At 44.1% G+C, this 22766-nt stretch overlaps 1 protein-coding gene across 3 annotated transcripts in view; it reads left to right on the top strand.

The window, feature by feature from the left end:
• The window catches only part of RAPGEF1 (Rap guanine nucleotide exchange factor 1), an 86296-nt gene that overhangs the window by 22492 nt on the left and 41038 nt on the right, over positions 1 to 22766 (top strand). For all 3 annotated transcript variants that reach the window (XM_050320264.1, XM_050320263.1, XM_050320262.1), the window contains exons 2-6: positions 9448 to 9587; positions 13892 to 14070; positions 17235 to 17391; positions 22077 to 22165; positions 22556 to 22708. In XM_050320264.1, the coding sequence (XP_050176221.1) occupies positions 9448 to 9587; positions 13892 to 14070; positions 17235 to 17391; positions 22077 to 22165; positions 22556 to 22708 (718 nt within the window). The remainder of the gene's footprint in view (positions 1 to 9447; positions 9588 to 13891; positions 14071 to 17234; positions 17392 to 22076; positions 22166 to 22555; positions 22709 to 22766) is intronic.

Raw genomic sequence — 22766 nt, 5'->3', positions numbered from 1 at the left:
GCTAAAGTAACTTTTAATGTTTGTGTGCAGTAAAGATGGACGTCCCACTTAGACTTCCTAAGCTACCTCCTGTTTCCTGCCATGATGGTCTAGGGATGTGCTAATCCTAGAGCTAAGGAAGGGGGAGCTCCCTCCTGGGCTGTTCAGTTCAATTAACATCTCAGTTTCCCCTTGCTGGAGGCACTGATGTTTCAAATTGTGCTTATAGAAGACTAAAATTTCCTTCTGCCCATGGGCAGGCAGTAAAGCTGGTGGTTTGGTTGCAGATCCTATCAGGTATAGGGCAGGGTATGGAATCGAGGATATATGGCCTGCAGCTCCTTAACCCTTTACACGAGGAGCTCAACAATAGTGTAAAAGCAGCTTCTGACCTGGTTACATCAGAAATTTCACACCTGCAGTGCTGCTATATCACTTTGCACACACCCTTGTCTGTGTGTGTGGAGATAGAGAGCTGGTCCTCTGGGGCAACAGGAGAGCAGTACTTCAAAGCTGAGGGATTTGCATAGCCCTCCTGTGATGCCTTGTTTTATTGAGTAAGCAATATTAGGGAAGTTTACATTGGTATTGCAGAGCCTCCAGGAGATAGTGCTGGCCTGGTTCCTGAAATTCATTGTTCTCTCTCTTGCAGAGATGTGAGCCCCCAGCATGGTGCACTGGAGTTGTGCAGACATGTTTAATCTTACTGAACTGAATATCTGCTTTTCAGCATCTGAGCCCCGAGGACACAGTGCTAGTCAGAACAGTGAGCACCGAGGCTCCCACGCGGAGCAGTTGCTCATCTCGGAACGTGCCTGGAAAAGAGCTTACATCACACCCTCACCTGGACTGTTGCCCTTGATCTGTGGCACTTGCTAAAGAAGGAAATAAAATTGAGCATGTTTAAGCAAATGCTTTCCATGTTTTTGATCTCATTTCTTGTGCTCAGATGAGCGTGGGCGGTGGCTCTTGGGCAAGGGTATGAGGTTCCTCCCAAGCCTACTAGAAAAGAGGGGTTAGCTTTGCCATTCAGGCTGAATGTGCAAAGAGTCTGTAATCAGAGGTCAAAAATAAAGATGACTATAATTAGCAATGTCCAAAGCAACTGGAAATTGTGTCAGGCAGATCCAAGCCAGCTTCTCTTTTTTTTTTTTTTTTTTTTCCCATCGCCTAATGAATGAGAGCTGAGGTTACTCTCCAAGGATGAAAGAGGGCTGAGTTTGTCGTTTTTCCCATTCAGAGCTAGTGCTGTGGGGCAGACAAAAAGTCAAGGCTCCATTTGCAACCTTGTTTCTCAGCTGTTGAACCTGTAGGCAGGTTGTGAGCAATTAGGCTTTTCCCTAAAGCATCTGAAATAATGCGTTTCTGCTTGGTGTCCTGCCGAGTGGCGGTGACGCCATCCCGTCACCTTGGAGATGGATAAACAGCTTCAGCAACATTGGGTTATAGTCTTTCAGGTCTGAGTTTCAAAGCTGACAGCCGTAGGACTGAAACCCAAGCCTAGCAGAGGTTTTTCAGCGTGGAAAGAGTCTAAATGTGCTTGAGAAAATGGGAGAAAGAGTTTAAGCGGAGCTCAGTGATGAGGGCTTTTGCTTGGCCATGGCAGGACTGTCAATGAAACAGATGAGCCTTGGCTCACATGCTTCTCACAGCCTTGGGTGACTCAGGTAGAGCACAGACATATTTGTGCCTGCAGGGCTTTATTTTTAGGTGTCTGAATCACTGTCATGACCATCTCCTCCAAGAGCCGCCAGACGAGTGGGGATGCCCATGGACCCCATATTAAGTCATGTTTGGTGAACAGAGAAATTCAGCAGATTCCCTCACCACTGTTGCATTTCTCCATTCGTGGCTGTTTGCTAAAGTAATGCAGATGTTATGCCTCATAGCTGGATTTTTTTTTCCCATTTAAAATTCAATGTTTATTAACATTCTCGGTGCTTCCATGTGCAGAGCAGGGTGAGAATGGACCACGGTGGTCATGCTGGTGTTGGAGGCTACTTGAGTCTCTGGTTGTTCTAGTGCTGCTGGCACACCAGGTGGGAGTTACAAGTCATGTTACCAGTTCTGTAATCCCATCAGTTCTCTGGGGCTTGCAGGGCTGTGCAAAATCAGTTACTTAAATGGGAAATTACCGGAGACTCACCAGATGCTGCACGAAGGTTTGTGGGTGACTTGATGAACGTTTCTGCTCGCAAGTTGGTGTGGCACCAATCTGCTGGGGCGGCTTTCCTTCTGATAAAACAGAGCAAAGGTCCTGTCGGCTGCTGCTGCTGCTGCTTATCAATAGATGACAGTATCTTTTTCAAAAAGAAGTTTGAAAGCCAGCTTTGGTGTGCTGGAGGAAGCTGAACTTGGCTAGCAGAGTTTTACTCCTGTAAATCCCTCCTTGTTCAATTAATTGTAGCCTTTTGCCATTTATTTTCTTTTTTTTCCCTATAAATCAGTTGGGTGATATTGCTGCAGTTTTCAGCAGCTAAAGGATTCCTGGTTTATGTGTCTGCATGCAAGGAGATTCTTCTGAAATACTTCAGGTGAAAAGAACTAGGAGGCAACCTGGTCAGCTGCTCTGAACCTGCTACTTGATCTTGTGCATCTTCTCTTCCTTGCAATCTGAAGATTTGCTTCCAAATATGACACTGGAAGGAAGAAGAGCTGTAGTACTAATGCACCATAAAATTAAAGTTGTTGACTTACCCAGTCCTTTTCACTGCAGTCAGGAGACGTGGCTGAATTGCTAAGTTGCCCTCTGTGCTTTCCAATTCCCTTGCAAACACTGCGAGCTCTTTCCACATGAGGTTGCTGCAGCTGGAGATGCTTCATTCATGGTTGCTTAGAAAGGGAAAAAAAAAAAAAAATCAAAATAAAAATGTGCTCTCTGACAAATAAAAATGTTTTGCTTCCTCTGGAGGCCCCAGAGGGCGGCATAAAAATAATGAAGCCTGTGAGTCAGTGAGCATTGCCTGGCCAGCTGAGAGGGAACTGAGCCTCCCTTTTCCAGAGAAGTTTGTGTGCTGTCACTGCACATCATTAATGCTCACTGGTTTATGCTCATTCACTGTAATGTTGCCAAAAAAGAAAAAGGGCAGTCGGTCTTTCCGCTCCCCAAAGCTGGCTGCTTCCAAGGTGACGTGATGGTGGAGGAAAAGTTTCTTTAGTGCTCAAGAAGGATTGTTTGATTCTTGAGCTGCCCTTCCTCCATCGTTTTCCTCTCAAACCTGGCGGCTCTCCTAGCAATTGGATTCCCTGGAGAGGGACTTGGAGCAGCTTACAAACAACTCCACCTAAGGTACAAAGGTTAGGGTGGGCAAACTTCCTGATTGACACCGGACCCTCCCTTTTTTTTTTCCCTTTCCGGGTCCCATACCAGGTCAATTTTTTTGCTTCTGAATGAATTCTCTTTGCTTTCAGTAGTGGGCTAGTGGCAAAGTTGAGAAACATAAACTCAAGGAGCTGAAAGTAGTGGGTCTGAGGCTTTTGTAGCACCTGTGATGCAGCAGCTGATGTGTTTAAAAGGGATATTTTAGTTCTGTTCTGTCACATTCTGTCTCTTCTGTACTCGGGATCCCAGTTCATCCTTTTGGGAACATGCAGCATCGCACAAATGCTGCCTATCAGCATTTTTAGGCTTTTAAACATCCTCAGGACTTCTGGAGAAAGAGGGCGTGAAATGTAGCTGAAGGCTGTTTGCTGTGTAATGTGAGAGCTGAGTGACACAGTGCAGGTGTGAAAGGGTGGAGAAGTATCTGGGGTTCTCCTCATCTGTTTCCTTCAACTCTCCTTAAAACCTGGTGCATTCTCTCCATCCTCATAGCTCCACAGTGGTGAGCTTGAACATCTTGTTGCAAGACAGACAGAGCTGCCCTCCACCACAAAATTATTAAAAATTAGTTTTACAAGTGCCCTTGGAGTAGGTTTCTGTTGCCCACAGCCCACTTGTGAGCCTCACATTGTGCCTCCTGCACCAGCTGTGCCAACTCTTCTGTGGAGAAACTTGGCTGTTGGGAGAGGCTGTTTGAGTTTCCTGAAAGCTCAAAGGATTGGATTTCTGTCAGTCACTATGATTTAAATGTTTACTTTACAGGAGAGCTCAAAAGCTTTAGCCAGGGCACAGGCCCCCAGATCTGTGTACTTACAGACATGTAGTAGATACAGGTGGAAGGAAGATGCTGGGAATTGTAGCAATATCCATATAAAATCTTGGAAGCCCTGTGCTTCATCAGTCTCACGGTAAGCTCTCATGTGCCCGTCTGTCTGTCCTGAATCACCTGTTCTGCCGTGTTTCTGAGAGCAGAATTGGGTCTGGAGGAGCCAGAGCCCCAGCCCTGGAGGCTCTTGTCGGATGCTGCATCACAGGCCAGACAATCCTCAGCGGAAAGGTCGTTTTGAACTCTAGCTCGTTATTTTTGCCTTTTGCTTCAGAACTCTTAAAGTCCCTGTCAGCTAGGGTTTAGCTGAAGCCCTGCAACTTGCCTTTTGTCTTCCCCAAATGATGGAGCTGAGCCCAAGGGAACAAATGCCATTTTAATGGGCATCGTTGTGTAACTCATTACATAAGTCACCGCTGCCTTCAAAGGACTCGTGGCAAAAGTGGCAGGAGCGGTTGATTAAAAATGTGCACAATAGCTTCATTATGGCATGGGGAGAGATGTCTGCTGTTATTTTTAATCTGATAGCTTTTAAATATGTGCATCCAGCAGAGACCCAAATGGCCTTTGAAAAAGGAACCGTTCGTGGAGTAAGAGTTTTAGACTCCACTTCGTTCTTTCTAACGAGCTGCAAGAGTCAGGACAAGCTGGAAAATGAACCTTTTTTAAGGTTCTGTCTCCTCTAAAGCTGCAGGTTCTGGTGTGTGAACACACAGAGAGTGAGAGAAGATGGAGGGTTTAGTTTTTCAGGTGAAGGAAAGGAAAGTTACTGTATTCTAAAGTTGGTGGGTTTTTTAACTGAAAGTAAGTCTATTTTCAATGAGTTATATATGATCCAAGGACTAGACAAGTTGAGCAGTTAAACTCTCCATCCCAGCTGCTGGAGCCTTCCACTGAGCTATGTTGTAGTGACAAAAACATAACCAGGAGGTGCAGAAGCAAGACAGGGGTTTATTTCCCATCTCTGAGGCCTCCCATGTGCTGGTTACACGTGGCTGGTGAGCGGGACCCGGCAGCTGGAAATTCTGCTGTGACTGAGCTCTGTAAAAGGCTGAACTTTCAGTTTGACTTTAAATAATTTGCTGCTGGGTTAGGTTGATGGAATCCACCAGCTTGCACGTGTTTTGACTCATTTTCTGGCGTTCATTTGAACCCAAGTGGGAAGTGACCATTGGACCATGGCAGGGGTGGACCTTGTTGGGCTTCGTCTTGCTGGCTTTCTCCTAAGCAGCCTGGTTTCTTCGCCCACAAACACATAAGCTGATTTATCTGCCTTCCCTTGTGCCTCTTAATCTACTGTTGTTTCAAATCTGCAGTTCTTCCTTCCCCAGATTTAGCTTTCTGTTGGCAGACCGGCAGGCAACACCTGTTGCTGGAGCTGGGGGGATGAGGCAGCTCCCATCTGACCGTGGTCTCCCTGGCCTGGGGCGCTTGAGGGATGCTGAAAAAAACCCCTGTGGCCCCCACACCTGAGAGCAGGGCTGGTTGGAGCAGGCGTGCAGCGTGAGCTCTGTGGTGGGGTGTGTGTGTGGTCAGACCCCAGGCACGTGCTGGCCAGGGGGGAATGAGCCTGAGAGCCGATCAGGGCCGTGACTCAACAGCTGGAGCGAGTTCAAGCACAGCGGAGCGGGAGCCTCGCTAACGGGGGATGGAATTAGCTGTGAAACGGGTGACGTAGCAAAGCTCCCGGTCAGAAATCGAGAAACCTGAATCTGCAATAAAGTAATTTGGAAGGGATTTTTGATTTTTTTTTTCCCCCCAGTTCTGTGCTGCAGCCCCGGAGCATCCAGACAGATGAAATACGGAGAGATGGAAAGTCAGTGATTCCTTTGAGACAGAAACACTTTGATACAGGGCTTTTTTTTTCCCTTCCAGTTGAAATCACTCCATCGAGTTTATTACCCTGACTTTTACCATCTATCTTAAAAATATTTGAGCACTTCACAGAAGTAGGTACAGAATATCTTCCTCCTGTGCATCAGAGAAGTTGAGAAAGCTGGTGCTGAGACTCCAGCTAAACACTACTGACTATTCATCAATAAGAGGGGAGGGTAATACGATAGAATAATTTCCAGCGGGCAGACTCCCAAGCTCAGAACAACCTCAATGCTGCATTAAGGGGTTTGGTTACTGTAGATAGGCAGTAAGGAGCAGAGGGACAGGAGAAGTGGTTTGAGCACTGCCAAGGCTCTGTTTTCTGCCTCTTTCTGTATGTTATCAAATTATTTGATCTGTAAAGGCATGCTGTGCTGTTTGAGCTTTTTAACTGGATAGACACAGGACATTAGATTTGTAAATTGGGATACACTGTAAAGAAAATTACTTTTTCAAAGCAGACCAGCACTATGGTAACCAGTCTAGGAAGTCTCGCTCAGCTGTGCTGTTTGCAGGAGGGTTTCAGGCTTCACCTACAAAAACTGTAGGGACCTTAGACCATTGAGCTGGAATTCTTTCCTACTTCACTGTCACTTCTCTTTTATACCACTTCATCCAGACTCATCACAAAGCAAATTCTGTTTATAATGCTTGACTGATGTATCAGCCTGCAAACCATAAAGCCCAGATAATGTCTGTTGGCATTCACTGAGTGTAACCCCAGGAGCTCCACAGCTTGATCCATGCACAGGGGGAGAGGGGCTGCAGTGTGATGGAGATGCTGTGCTGGAGTCACTGACTCACCCTCTGCTCTGTTTAGACAAGTTGCTTCACCTCTGTGTCTGCTTCCCATCTGCAGGGTAAGGTTAAGACCTGACTGTTTAAGGATGAGAACGATATGTTTGTAATGTGCTTGGAACAAGAAAAGCGCTATTTTAAGTGCTAAGTGTAATTGAGTGTGAGAGAATATTGGTTTGTGACTCATTTGTTTAACTGCAAATGCATCAGAAACTTGTGAGCAGATGAGAGCTGGAAAGTGCTTGGTGTAGATGGAAACCCATGGCAGTAAAAAGCTGCATTAATTTGTGATCTTCAAAGCAGGACTTAGCAGGGTTGTTCAAACAATAACGTTTATTACTTTTGCAAATGTCAGCTGGTTTACTTCATTAGTACTATTTTCAGGAGTTCCTATTCTGCTTCTGTCCTTGCTCTGTGGGTCTGTCTTCCATCAGAGTGTGGTGCACAAATGATTTGGTGTTTGGTGTGACCAAAGGGTGAGGAGAGTAAAGGGCAGCGGTTGGGCTGGTGATGGTGAAGGGGGTCTGCTGTCAGCAGAAAAGAAACTTTCTCTGCTGACAAGACATCTTTTGGAAGTTCCTGACCATGCACACACGTTGGTTCAGCCATAAGAGTGCTTGCTCCATAGAGGTGGGTAGAGATGTCTGGTGACCAGGAAAAAAGGAAATGGTAGTCTTCTGAAATCTTTCTCCCTTCCAAATATTGTCCCTACAAGGCAAAGTTATCACCATGGGCAACCACGGGTTTTGTAGGCATTGAGTGTTTTCTTAATGAGACCAGCAGTTTGGATCTCACTGCAGCCCGTGGAGGAGCCAGACACAATTTGTTACTGCTACCATTATTTCCCTGTAGATTAATTATTGTAATTGTTTGCCAGTTCTCAAAAAAATTAATTCAGAGCCATGACTCCTCTTGGCAAGCGTGCGTATGCGTGCACGTGTGGAAATTCTCATATGGTGTACGCAATAAATACAAATGATTTTTTGGGGAGGAGTGCAAGAGCGTTATCACAGCAGCCAGGAACTGTTTTCAGTGGTGACCTTCAGCACCCTGTGGAGCCAGAGAAGTTTTAAAGGTTTGGAGATCCCCTCGTGGATGCAAAGCACTGACGTAAATTGTTGCTAAGTTGGGGTGCCAGCTGCTGTAAGTGATTCTTCAGAGGCCAACTGATATGCCTGGATTTATCTGCAGTGACCAAGGTTTTTAGTGCCTCCCTCCTCAGTGAACTAAACAGGACTTGATGATACGAAGAAAACTTTGAAAAACATTTATTTCTGTAAGTGGAGAACAGCTCTGCAGCCAGACTAGATTAGGATCGGTGCTCATGCAGCTTCTATTCATAGGATCCTACCAGATTTTGGTCTAGAGGACATACTAACCAGAGTGTTGGCCCTGGTGAATGTGCTCATAGCAGGGTCTTAACACACTACGAGGAAACCAAATTTAAAGGGAGACAACCCTCACGGGGAGGGAGGCAAGTGCAGGTTCCTTCCCTTGGCTGTGGTTAGGTGGTTTCTGAGTACAGGAGCAGTGTTTGCACTGCCGTGTGGTATTGGGCTCCTGGGTGCTAGATTTGACTCAGCAGCCCTTGCTGTTTGCAGTCTGCATGCTAACGAGGTGGTGCAGTGCTGTATGCACAGGGCTGTCCTTTTAACTCACTGCAGCCAGTGCAGTGAATTCCCAGATAATCTAAAAGGAAAATGAAACATGCAGCAAAACTGCTCACTTTTCTTGATAATGTAGTTAAAGACAAGTTGGGTAACTTCTGTTGAATTATCTGGGTCACTAGAGAGCAATTCAGACCTTCATTTATTAAAGTGCTCTTTGCTCAAAATACATTCTAAATTGCTCTCTACAAGGCAGCTTGGTTTTATTTTAGCTTCGTGGCTACAGATAAAAATATATTTCAGCGCTAAGTCTGCATATGGCATGATTGCAAACCTTTGAGACTTCTGCTTTGAGAGATCCAAAAAACCATGAAAACACAATTTTTAAAAGGGCTGAGCAGTTCTGCTGTTAAGCCTCTGGAAGGATGCCCTAGTACTGAAGTGGTTCCTCTGTTGTCCAGTTTGGGATATTAGAAGTGAAATCCATTGCAAGGGACATTTTTGTTCAGGTTACCCACGGAGCCACATTCAAAATTGATGCTACCAAGCAGGTAGAGATCAGCATCCTGGGAAGGGCATTACCTTGGGTTGTGTTCTCCTTTCCAGCCACAAGTCCTGGGTAGCAGGCAGAGCCCTGCCTGCACATCCACGTGCCAGAGGTCTGTGAACAAATCACTTCATCCCCTTGACTCAGTTGCTCATCTGCAAAAGAGGGATGATGATTACCTCCTTTGTAAAGTGCTTTGGAATCTGCTGGAGATAAGTACTTTGAAGAGAGGTGTGTTTCCTCTTCTCTCAAGGCACAGAGCAGCAGCAATTCCTGCCTTTGCTCTGCAGCATTTCTTCCTCCAAGGTGAATCAGGAAATGGTGGGGATATTGTGGTTGGAAACATAATAGAGATTTTTTTATTATTTTTTTATCGTGATCCACTCAATAAATTTACGTGGTGCAAGTATCTTCCAGATAATGCCGTAACAAAATGTTTCTGATTTCAACAAATTTACCCCAAATCCTGTAATGTATTTCTGTGTCTTTCCAGATTCTGAGCGTTCTCATCTCTCCTCGTTCACCATGAAGTTGAAGGGCAAGTTTCATTCACCAAAAATAAAGAGAACACCTTCAAAGAAAGGAAAACCAGCTGACCTGACAGTGAAAACACCAGAGAAGTCAGTGAACAAAGTAAGTCAAGGCCATGTTCTGTCAGTCCTGATGGTTTCTTGCTCTCTGGCACTCGTTTTATCATATTCCTGTGCATGACATTGCCCTCTGCAGAATTCTGCAGCTCAGGGATCCTCAGGGTTACTTTATGGTTATTTATAAACTGCACTGTGTAGTATTAAATCAAGGCATGTCCTTCCCTTGGGAGGGTATGATGAGACCTCCTTCCATAAGCATTTAAATATCTCGCTGTGGAACGTGGTGTATGGCCTGACACATCCTCCCCACATGCACACCCTGTGGGTTAAGCTTGCAGCTTCCAAATAACTGCCTGGTTTTGGGGTGTGATGCATTTGAAAACCCCAAACCCAGGCAAACAAGTCCTTGAAGATGATCCAAAGATGTGCTCAGTCTCTGGTGACATCAGCAGGGAGAGTCAAGCAGATGTGTCCCAGCAGCTGCTGATCCCAGCACAATGTTCCTCAGACCCAGCTTACTTCAGGTCCTCCAAGAGCTGAGGTCACAAACCTGTCAGTGTAATCTCCTCTCCTGTTGTGACCTGGTTGTGTGGGCTGGAGACTCTCTCTGTAGCAATGCTGTTGCAGTCAGTTTTCATGTACAAGTCGAAGCCAAAAGTTAAGAACAATCGAGGTTATTTATGATAATTCATAACATCTCCCAGTTGTTAAAGGTCTCATCCAATGTGCAGTGCCAGACATGCAAACTTTTTTAGATTATCTCTGCTGAGGGTTGTTGTGGTGTTACTGAGAGCAGCCAGCAAGATACAGTTATCTTATGCTGTCTGATTTGCTTAACACCCAGAGGAGTTGCTGCAGGGCTTCCTCACCCTGTTCTGCACCATCAAGTGGAAGATGATGAGGGTTTTTTTCCCCCAGACTGTATTTCCCCCCCCTCCCCAGGAGGCTGTGAATATGCTTCCTAAGGAGCTGAGCACCTTGCATTGCTCGCTGCTATTTAAAAAATAAAATAAAAAATAAATCTGAGAGTACTCCCTGAAGGCTTTTAATTCCAATGATGTTTCAGGATGGTATCTTGAGATACCTTCCTTTAAACTGATGTGTGACCACATTAAATACATTAGAAAATGAAGAGCCCTTTTTCAAAATGCTCTTCTATATCAAATAGATATTAGTATATTAATAATTGATGAAGTTGTTGCTTTTCTTTCCTTCTCCTAAAAATGATGCAAGAGGATTTACTAATAAGCCATGCTGGTCAGCAAACCCTTTTTTTATGCACAGATCAGGACTTTTTTATTGGAAAACAAAACACTTGCAATAATTTTTATTACTGTACATGATTATTTAAGCTGTATTCATTTTTATACCGTGAAATATTGTTGACTTCTGGCTCATTCCTTATCTATTTTAATAGCTACTGGCCAACTAATCAATTAGTTGGATGTAGGCAGCTCATTAGCTTTGTGTGGAGGGAGTGGGGAAGAGGATATGCCTGGATTGCCACCAGGTTTTCTCACTGGAATATAGACATCAGTTGACAAACAGGAGATTTTCTGTCAGAAGGCACACTTGACAAACCAAATATCATCCTTTTCTCCCTCTTGAGTACTTAAGATGCTATTTTCGTGCTCTTGAAGTAGATAATCACTGTAGAGCAGAAATAGCAATACTAAAAATTAATGTAAAATCACCGTGTGTGAGCTGAAGGTTATGCTCAGCCCATGCAAACATCTTCTTCTCCTCTTCCCCTTTATACCTTGATGAGGGCAACACTGGAGGAGTTTTTTTCAGAGCCTCCTTTTGTCCCCTGGACACTGTCTTTGATTCTTATCATAAGGCATAGTTATAGGTACCACAGTGTCCTTTAACATTTATGTTAACATGCAGATTTATGATATGTTTTTCACTGCCAAAATGCAGGGGAAAAAGGGATGGTTCCAGCTGTTGTAATTGGGTGTATTCTGTACAGCTCACTGTGACCCTTGCTGGTCATCTGTGTCTCATACATGATGCATTTCCAGTGATTATTTAAGGGAAAACTTCAAAAATCATCCAAAAATATCTCCATGTGTCAGGCAGGGGAGTGGAGATGATGTTTTGCCTGAATTTTAAGTTTTTCTCATGTAATGCCCAAAAGGGGAAGGGGTGGATGCCCCATCCCTGGAAATGTTGAAAGCCAGGTTGGATGGGGCTTGGAGCAGCCTGATCTCGTGGAAGGTGTCCCTGCCCATGGCAGGGGATGGAACGAGATGAGCTTTAAGGTCCCTCCAACCCAAACCATCCTGGGATTTCATGGTTTTACGCACACATACACACACCTACGTATGAAACCTTTGGACCTTGGAAGAGGATTCATTAAAAAGTGTTCTTAGGGAATATCACCCACAAAGCTAGCAGGGAAGCTGATTTAAAAAAAAAAGGGGCTGTGTCCCAGGTGGTGTCCAGTGGCTGGACTCACATGCCTTGGTGTGCTCGATGGAAGGGTTTGTGTTTCCACTTGCTATTCTGAGCTCTCAGTCAGGCCCATCCCTCCCATGCACCAGGGCAGTGTTTAAGCTATTAAGTCTCAAGCCTTTCTACGGGAAACAGTTGTTGAATGAAATCCATAAACAGCCACCGGAGCAGGAACTGCAGCCCACATTTTTTCACTTCTGTTTGAGAGCTCTGAGTGCTGGGCCATGGTCGTACTCGCTCAGGGAGCACACGGACTCTCTGAGCCCTGAAATGTGTGATCATTTCCTGTGAAGCGCAAAACCTTCAGGGAGAGTCTGAACCTCTCCACAGATGAACAGTTGGACTCAGTGATCTCAGAGGTTTGCTTCCAACCTAAATGTTTTCATGATTCTCTATCCCAGATTAAGCTGTGCAGTGGTGAGGGCACAAGCCTGCAAAATGGGAGATGTCCTTTTTCGTGTCAGTGAGTTGCCAGGATGCTCCTCAGCAAGGGAGTTCAGGGCGCTGTGGGCTGCAGATCAGAACTTGAGGTGCCTGGCAAGCAGTATTGTCAAAAAGTGGAAGCAGCAGCAGATTTTGGGCCCTTCCCAGATGAGATAGAAAATGACAGGGTGGTTTGCAGATCTTGGATTGGAACTTAGACTTCTGAAGTTGGAGCTAGATGGAACTTGGGATTCTAATCCTTTTATGCAACTGGCCCCAAGTTACTAACCAGCACTGCCTATAAATTGTTCCTCCTGAAACCTTTTGGGCTGCTGGCCTGATTTTGCAGAAAAGCAGCAGTTTAACAGCTGACAAGAGTATGGGGAGCACACAATGCCCATAGGTCATTAATTCTTGAAGGTGAATTTACTGAGGAGATAATGGATGAAATCTGACTCTGTTAAGCTCTCTGCTCCTTTTCTAGCAGTGTTCAGGAGTTAATTTAAATCTCACTTAGGAACTACTTGTGGCATTAAAAGTCCTCCAGGCATACTCTGGTAAACTTTCCCTTGTCCAGAGTGCCTTTAAGGTATCGTGTATCACTTCTGAATTTCCTCCTCTAGTGTTGGTGGTGGCACGGAAGTTGGTGACCACAACTCAGCCTCGTTCCAATGAATTGTTCCCTTCTGCAACATCCATTCACCAGTGTCAAAATTTAGCTTTCACACTTCATCACGGTGGAAAGCGTGCGAGTTCCCTTGTTCCAGCAGTGTCACAAAATTACTTAGGTTGGAGGTTCATCAGAGTGGAGTTTTTGTTCAGAGGATTTCTTATACTTTACAAGGGCATGTAGTGATAGGACAAGGGTGATGTCTTTACACTGACAGAGAGCAGGTTTAGATTAGATATTAGGAAGAAATCCTTCCCTGTGAGGGTGGGGAGGCCCTGGCACAGGTTGCCCAGAGAAGCTGTGGCTGCCCCATCCCTGGAAGTGTCCAAGGCCAGGTTGGACAGGGCTTGGAGCAACCTGGGCTGGTGGAAGGTGTCCCTGCCCATGGCAGGGGGTGGAACTAGCTGGTCTTTAAGGTCCCTCCAACCCAAACCATTCTGGGATTCTGTGATATGTTTTTTTCTTTCACCCTCCCCAGTTTGGTGTGGGGATTTCAAAGCAGTGCCCTTGATGTCATCAGTAGCGTTAATCTTGGCCTAAAACTGATCAAGATTAGCCTTCAGTTTGGAATGCAGGTAATGCAGAAAGTTAAAGCATGGGTGTAGTTTTGCACTGACTGTTCTTTTGAAAGAGAAGTAACTCAATTTAAAAGTGTTTGTGGTAGAAGGGGTTTTCTCCACTCCTCATGGAATGTACCTCAGTGTCACCATCACCATACTTCAGGTGTGTTAAAGGAACCTTGCCCTTAAAACCCCTGAAGTTTTAACACACCTCTCCTTTTTTCCCCTCCTCTTTAGAATGTATCATGGCTGGAGGAGAAGGAGAAGGAGGTCGTCAGTGCTTTGCGCTACTTTAAGACTATTGTGGATAAAATGGCAATTGATAACAAAGTGTTAGAGATGCTGCCAGGCTCAGCCAGCAAAGTGCTGGAAGCCATCCTGCCCTTGGTGCAAACTGATCCTCGCATCCAGCAAAGGTAAGTTTCCTCCTTGGATTTTGGGACCCTGGCAAACCAACCCAGCTTCTCTCCTTTCTGCCTGAAGACCCACATGGTGCAGGAGACAGGGAATGCTGTGGTGGCTAATGAAGTGACTGCTATTTTTTACTAATTATGTGGTGGTTTTCAAACATAATTCAAAAGCAGATTCCCTGCTGCGAAGGAGCTCATGCTGTGGCAAGATAAAGCAAATCAGACTGGCTTCAGAGAGGAGGAAGGGATGATTCTTAGCATAAACTTGGAAATTCATCATTTGCTAGTGGGAGATTCTCCTCAGATGGTATTGCTGTTACTGCAGTCCATGATGGTACCCTAAAAGCTAACAAATCCAATAGCTTTACCTGAAAAAGGAGTTTATCTTCAGAGTAATCCTTTTTTGTGTTCAGTTTATCCACTCTGATGTTACAGATGTCTGAGCCTTCACTCTTCACTGCTTTTTTGGATTTGAGTGGATCAGATGCAGAAGTAAATAGATGTACTTCAGCAGATTAGCCAAGTTCATTCCTGTGCTCACTCAACAGATTATTGTTTTATGTTTTAACAGATTATGTGTATTATGTTTTTAGCAGTTAGGCAGTGGGTTTGAAGCCATGAAAGAAGTAGAAATTTGCCAAAGCCAAGCTCATCATGGATTATAAGAATTTGTGGACTTGCCAAGCCATAGAGCTACAGCTGCTGTTCATCCCATGGATGCTGGAGCTGTGGATTTACAGAAAGCAAACATTGTTGAATAATATGGAAAGAGCAAAGTTAGCACAGACAGAGAAAAGCACAGAAATAAGCAGAGAAATGCAGGTGTTTGGTTCCTGAAATCCTACCAGGTTTTGCATTGTTCCTATTTGTTTTCCCATTAAATATCTCCAGATTTTTTTTGGTTTAAGATCCTTATTTCAGCTGTGGTGCAAGAAGGCGTTATAGCATGGTTGAGACAGCACTGGGGTGACAAATGCTTTGTAAACAGAATACTCAGCTGTGTTTGGCCCCAGTGCACAGGCCAAATAGTTCAAAATGAAGGAGGAAGTGGGATTGTGTCAGTCCTGGGGCTGAGACAGGTAAGATCCAGTTTAGGTTGGATCTGTCAAACCACAGAGTCCAATAGCTCTTGGGATGGGAATGTTCATCTGGATGCAGACCCAAAAGTTTCCTCAGTTGTTACCAGGTTTCCCCTTGCCATTAAATTCCTGAAAAGCACCTGCTTTCACTTAATAGAAGATATAACAAACTTTCCTCTTACACCAGGAGAACATGTGAAATGTCAGCAAATATGTTTAGAGTAGAACATGTCATTTTTATCATCACTTGATTTGATTTATGTATTCAGGGGGTGTTTGCTGGGTGATTTTTCCTTCCAAGAATATATTTGGAAATAAATATCAAATAAGTGGTGTTCAGCAGATGAAGTATTTCAGGCATTTCTATTCTTCACAATTTTTATCTGTTCTCTCTTAGTAGTGAACTCATGCTAAACTTGACTGTTGGATACCCATATTTGTCCATATAAGCAGAATTTTCAGTCAGTACTCAGTGGAGTCCTCTACACAGTGATAAGTCTCTCTTTCTGGAAACAGCATGGATGAAGGCACAGATCCCATGTGTATGCTGTGCCTGTCTCAGCCTCCCAAAAAAACCGAAAAGGAAATCTGGCTTTCTCAAAAAACCATGTCCTTTCCTGCCTACCTATTGTATGTTAGTGGCAGGACACAAAGTGGTCATCTTGATGGCAAATCCCCCTCAAGAAAAGTGAGCAAGGCTTGTGTCAGTGTAGAAGAAAGCCCTACAATTATTGTTGGACTTCTTTTTGCTTTAGGGGAAGCATTTGCATCAAGGAAAAAAGTAATTAAATCTAGCACAAAATGGGCTTTCAATTACCGCCTCCTTAGGAGGAAGCAGGCTGAAGATTAATGGCAAAGAAATCAAAGCCATAGAAAGAGAAGGGGGAGGGCCCTGTTGAGGAAATATCTCCTAGCAAGCTAATTTCATTTGAAATGAGAACAAATGGCAAGCAGCATCCTTTAAAAAAAAAAAAAAAAAAACAAACCCAAACAACAACCACAATCAAGTCCTTGCCATTGTTTGTATCCCCTGGTTCTAAGGTGACAACAGTTCTCTCCCCAGTCCTGCAAACCTCATTCACCCAAATAAACTCATTGAAGCTTGTGGGCTTGGTTCTTTTCTCTCAGGTAATGAAATTACTGGAGTTAAGCCAATGTAAAATGGATACCAAAGAGAAACAGGAAGAGCTGGAACACTTGTATCAGTAATGATTGCAAGATTACACCTTCTCTTATCTGTTTATGGTTTTGATGCAGCTTGAAATTGATTTAACTTGACAAAGAATTGCTGAAACGCTGCCATCAGCAGTACTGTTAACACACCTTGTTTAGTAATGAAGTCAGTGTTTTCAGAATGGCCAGGAAAATGCCTGGGAGCACTGTTGTTACAGTTAACTTTTACTTAGAGTTGTCATCCTTCCAAAATTCTTTTTTTTTTTCCCCTTTTTTTTTTTCCCTTCAGAACAATAGCTTCAATTCTGTTTCTCATTAAAAACAAAACAAAGCAACACCCTTCCTCTTTCAAACCTGAAATTCATTCAGTTCAATTTCTCTAAAGAAGTAATTTTAATTACATGTTTTCAGGCATTATAAACAGTGAGGCAATCATTTGTAAAGGAATGAATAGAGTCAGCTCTCAATGATCCAAGGCATTTTTGGGGAGAGTTAATAAGGAAGAAGGAAACCATAAATAATACTGAAATAATACAGATTAAACTTAAATGTAGTACTTAAGTACTTATGTTTAAAATTAAGGCATAAGATGGAGCTGTAAAATAAAATGGAAAGAATGTTATTTTTAGCATTGCTGTGTTAACCTGCCCACATAATTCCTTCTGATAACTGGGAATGAACTGTTGATGGTTTGTACTTTCCTATTGTCATCCCATTGGGTGCAAGAGAGCGGGAGAGCAACTGCAGCTGAGCAACTGAAGAGAAGCCTGAGCTTTGTCACCTGCTCAACACAAATTCCGAATGTCAGAGGGAAAAGGAGAGCAATCCCACTTTTAACAGTGTGAAATGCACTCTCATGACGTTTGGTGGTGTCTCCATAATTTCATTTTTGTTCTTTTTTCCTCCCCTGCTGCCCAGCTCTGCCATCTCGTCCTGCTACAGCCGCGTGTACCAGAGCCTGGCCAACCTCATCCGCTGGTCTGACCAGGTGATGCTGGAGGGGGTGAACTCAGAAGACAAGGAGATGGTGACAACAGTGAAGGATGTCATAAAAGCTGTTCTGGATGGAGTCAAGGTACGTGAGAGAGATGTTGTAAATCACGTTATATAAAGCACGTGATGATGTGCTTTAGAAAAGATCTGTGTAAGAGAGGTTTTTAAGTGAGGGTTAAATATGAAGGTCCCATTGTTGCCTTCAGTTAACTATCCCTTAAATCAACTGCTCCATAAGTGAAATGATCCAGCTTGGAGTGCTGGTTAAAGACTAGCACAAACAGTTTGGCTCTTAATGTGAACTTCTGAAATGCTTACCCTGGCATTTGGGTGAATTGGAAGAAGCAATAAATCTTTATTTGGCGTTGTATTAATTTTTCAGCAACTCATTCCCGGTCTCCTATGCAGAGTTTGCATATTTTCTGTCTAGGCAAAATAAAACAAAAATGTTTCCTGTCAGTGCCCACAGAGAATCAAAGGCTTCAGCTCCATCTTCTAAGATAAAATTCAAGGGGTTTGTCAGTGATACATCACCAGTCTCAGCAGTTGGATTAGGGTGTGGAACAGGTGATGAGCTAAACTCAGTTTTCTAGAGATTAACTTTGCATAACGAATGGAAATGTTTAACAGAAAACTTTGTATCCATTATGAGACGTGCTTGTAGCATTCCCTCACTGTTCCACCCTGGGACAGCTGTTGGATTTCCTTCTACCTCCCTGGGAGTTTTTGGTACCCATTATTTCCATGTTCCAGGCTTGTCATTCACCTGTCTTAACACTGCAGGTAAAAGTTTGCTTGACCTGGGCTTAGGACAGACTGTCATCTCCTGCTGAATGCAAAAATGAAGTGGGTCTCCCAGGCTTTGACTGTCACATTTTCAGACCTCTTGGTTTGCATCCTCTGGATATCTCTTTAGTGTTACTCAAACACAGATACTAAAATCTGCTGTTACTTTATGAGCCTTTAAAATAAATATCTTTGAAACAAAACATTTCCATCACCTAAAGAAGACAGATTTTCCAGGATTATTTAGTGCAATATGCTCTTTAAGCTCCACGTTTTAAAAGTAAAGCTGGTCTTAAATTTGCACAGCAGGAGAGAGAAAAAGAGTTTAACCTAAAGTCTCAGCTGCTGTTAGGGTGGGAATTCAGCAGCAATTTGCAGTATGTGAAAATCTGTAGTATCTGAACTGTAATACCCCAGCAAATGGTGAGTTATCACTGACTGGATCTGCACAGTCCTGTGGAGAGATGTTTTATCCCCAGGGCAGAATTGTGCGGTCTCATGGCAGGAGACTTGGACACGCATTGTCCTTTCACTTCAAGCAGTATTGAAACCCTTGATACCTGTTGCTTCCAGCCAGAGCAGCATCCTCTCTGGATGGGGGAGGAGGTTTGGGGCGGGGGGAAGGTCTGGGATGAGGGGAAAGGTCTTGGATGGGAGAAGATCTCAGTCTTGGATGTCTGCTCTGTGATCCAGCCCGGGCTGGGAGCAGCACGGGCATGTCCATGCAGTGCCAATCCTGAGCTCTGGAGCACCACTGAGCACCATGGTTATATCAGTCTCTACTTTGTTGTTAGACTATAAGTTATTTTGACCTTCCAGTTGGAGCTGACTTACGTCTGGTCAGCCTGGAACATGGTTAGAGCAGATGTGTGGCTGTCTGGGTAGATGTGAACATGTCTGCCCATCAACAGGGCAGCATTTGGAAGTGGCATGCTCTCATCTACTGCATGGCAAAGCACGAGGTTTATTTTAGTAGGGCCAAGCCAATTTTCAGATCTGGAAGCAGAACTGAGAACTTGGGACACTTCTCTCCACAGCAGAACCTACTTTGTTTTTCTGGCAGATCACACAAGATCCACTTCCACATTTCAGTGCTTACTTCCCCCTTTATTTTCAGAACTGAGCATAAAGGAGTTGCTTGTTCACCTCTCTAACTTGATGTTTTGATCTCAGGTTTTAGAGCCTTGCTAGGCATATATAAAAGGGGAAAAAAAATTCCTTGTTTTGATTACATAACTTCTTAAAAATCCATCTCATTTTGGAATTTCCAGCTTGCTGAAGTAGCATAAGTTTGCAGAGAGGCTTTAATTATCCCTAATTACTGCTGCAGGAATCTCTTTCCTTGCTGATAAGGAATAGCATAATGTGCATCTGGCTCAGTTGTGTGCTGATTACCTCTGTGTGTATGCTAAAGATCTTGGCTTGATTTTCAAATGCTAGTTCTCACCTGGGGATAGTAGAGAGGAGAAACAGTCAGGGTCTGGTGATACTTGTCAAAGTCTGAAGGGAAAGTGGTCCTCTCAAGTGTTAACAATTGTACGTTGTCTTGGTGCCTCTGATGGGAGGTGCTTTGGGTTTTTTTTCCCCACAGTCCCAATGGTTTGAATCATTCTGAAGATGTTTTGAGTCAAAATGGATTGTTTTTCTCCCATTTTAACCTACATTCCCATGTGGTGGACAACTGTGTTATGTCCATTATGACTGGCAAACTAGTGGTGAAGAAAGGTGAGGAAAAGCAAACATTACATTTTCCCTTCCATAACCATTTCAAGGGAATGTTTAAGGAGTATGTTGGCTTTTGGTTTGAATGTTTTATTTCCCTTCTTGTGCTCTTGTGCATTTGGAGTTCTTGCTGGCCAGGACCCAACAGCCCCTCAGGGTCTGACTCCCAGTCTGTTAAAGTGCCTGAGGGTCTCCAGAAACTTCTTCAGCAGTGGGATTTTGTCCAGAAGGCAGGAAGGTGGCAATCCATGGTGTCATCACTCAACCCTGACAGTGACTGGGAGCATAGTGCCAGCTGCAGCCATAAGGGTCAAATGGTGTCACTGGGTAATTTCCAAATGGTCCAATTCACAGAAAAAACTTGTTTAGGGTTTGTAGGCTCCCAGGTCCTACGGTTGTGTTTCCTAGTGATGTTCTGTAAACTTTACAGGGGAATTTCTAAAGTCTTAAAGGAATAGCAAGGTTTTAATTAGAGACTATTCATCCTGAAAGAGAAGATAGAAGAGAGGAAAGTACGTTTTGTTAAAATAGTTCCCGTTGAGTAACAAGGGACACTCAGCAGAGAGGTCTGAGGTCAGTTCAGTGTCCGTGTTACCACTGTAGCAGTTGTGCCATTGGAGGGCCTGAATTATTGGACTTTATTGTGTAACTTGCCATTACCACAGTTGTTGCTGATGGATTGTCCAAAGCCCTGTCGGTGTGTTGCTCCTTGTTGCTGAGTATTTCCTTGCTGAGGGATGTGGCTGCCCTGGGAGGTGGGGGCTGGCCAGGCTGTCCTGTGGTCAGTTTGGTGCTGTGCTTGTCCTCCTCAGGGCACTTCTCAGAACAGGCTGTTCCTCGCCAGGGCTCTCGTCTGTCTGTCCCAACAGGAACATCTTCATAGCATTAGTCCCCGTGGACATCTGTGTGTGCTCTGTTTGTGTTCCCTCTTCCTTCCCCCGGCGTGGGATTTTCCAGGACAGCTTGTGGAAAGCTGAGTGTTTGTCCTGGTTTTGGTTAACACGGTGTACGTTCTGTTGGAGCACAAGCTCACACCAAGAATGTTAAGTAAAACATGGAAACCAAAATCAGCTGAGGTGGACACTTGGGCACTGTGTTTGTCATCCTCTGCACATCCAGTGCAGCACCTTAATTCCTCTTGTTGTGCATGTGTTAACTCATGGAAGTTCAGCTTTAAATGGAGCCTCATGCAAAAATACCAGAACTAGAATGTTTTCCTTCCTCAGAAGGATGATGGTGATGACATTCCAGTTGCAGTTACTGCACTGAGAGAGCAATGCCAGTTGTTTCCAAGCTCCGCAGACAAGGACATGAAGATGATACTGGAATGATGACACTCTACTTCAGGCTGCTTTAAAAAAAAACTAATTAAAATTGATCCCATATCATTTCCTTTGCGTAATATGCTGGGAAGCCAATACTGTCAGGAAGCACTGCCAGTTTTCCAGCCTGCCTGTAACAGGGCATGTGTTTGTATCTGTGAGCAGTAGATCTGTTTGTTGGCCTGCCTCCATAAAATGTTCTCTCCATCTTTCTGGAATAAATGATTGTTGCTTTGACTGCTGGCAGACTCAGAGTTCAGGATTATCGTGCCCTTATCTCTTTATCCAGAGCCTTATCTGCCTATAACAGATGCACTACAGTGGCTCCTTGAATGATTAAGACTTGCATTGCTAACGTGTTAAAAAGTGGCTTTAGGGGAAGCAGGCCTTTTAATAAAGGGGTTTACTGTTTAATATGTTGTTGGGCATCTTACAGAAAACTTGCATTTTTAAACAAATACATATTTATTTATAAACTATCAAACAATTATTTAATGGTTTGGGGTTTTTTTGGCTAGGTTAAGTGCTCCACTGGGTAAGACTCGTTCTGCATTTACATTTATATATGTAAAGCCAATTTGCCATTATCTAGGGTGTTGTGGGGACTGGAACACATTTGTGATGATGGAGGAAAGAGGAAGCACAGCAAAAAGCACAGACATGTGTGGGTTTGTGCAGAATCCCCACAGGGCCAGGGTTTATGAACTTAACTCAAATATGGCCAAACTGCTGCTGGGTCCAGGCTGCTCCTTAGCAGCTGTTCTGCATCATTTCTGTGGCTCTGTACCAGACCTACACCCAGCTCAGCTCTCTCCGTGTCTGCTAACAAAGAGTTCACTGCAGTAGCATCCCTTTCTCTTCTATGGTGTTTAAGTTGCTGAATGCTGCACTTAAGTAGTGATTATTCTCTTTTTCTTCTCTCCTCTCTATCCATCAGGAGCTGGTCAGACTCACGATTGAAAAGCAGGAGCATCCCTCTCCCACAAGCCCAGTTAAACCCAGTTTACCAGCATGTAAATCTGACAGGTGGGTCCACTGACAAGGATTTCTTCTGTGTGCAGGACTAATATAGAAGGGATAATTTCTGTCTACTGCTGACTGAGTTGAAGCATTCACTTATTCTTCACAGAGGGTGGTGTAGTGTTCTTTATGGAGTCCCATCCATTTCAGTGGGACCACTAAAAGAGAATATCCTGTGATAGGAAAAAAAACCCAAAATCTGGCATTGAAACATCCCCTGTGACACGTGCACGTTCTTTTCTACATATACATGGAATTCCACCTGCAGATGCAAATTCTGCCTTCTGCTGTAGGTGTCTGTTGTATTGCACATGATTTAAAATAGGAATGAATCTGTCAGCAGGCTGCATTCCAGCTGTGGTTTGTGATCTACAATCTGTGTTTTGCATGTTGCAGCCCATCAGAACTTCCCCTTACAGACCGAGAAATGGAGATCCTCAACAAAACAACCAATATGACCCAATCCAACGAGCTGCTGACTGACTCCATGGATGAAGAAGTTGCACCTCCTAAACCCCCTCTGCCCAGCATTCGTGTGGCAGAGAACAGGTAATACTGACCAGCCAGACTGAAGAACACCAGTGCCTCTTACCAGCTGGTTGCTTTT

The sequence above is a fragment of the Myiozetetes cayanensis genome, unplaced genomic scaffold (genome assembly GCF_022539395.1).
Source record: "Myiozetetes cayanensis isolate MyiCay16 unplaced genomic scaffold, myiCay2020 scf23, whole genome shotgun sequence".
Taxonomy (NCBI): domain Eukaryota; kingdom Metazoa; phylum Chordata; class Aves; order Passeriformes; family Tyrannidae; genus Myiozetetes; species Myiozetetes cayanensis.
This window is presented reverse-complemented; position numbering and strand designations above follow the sequence as displayed.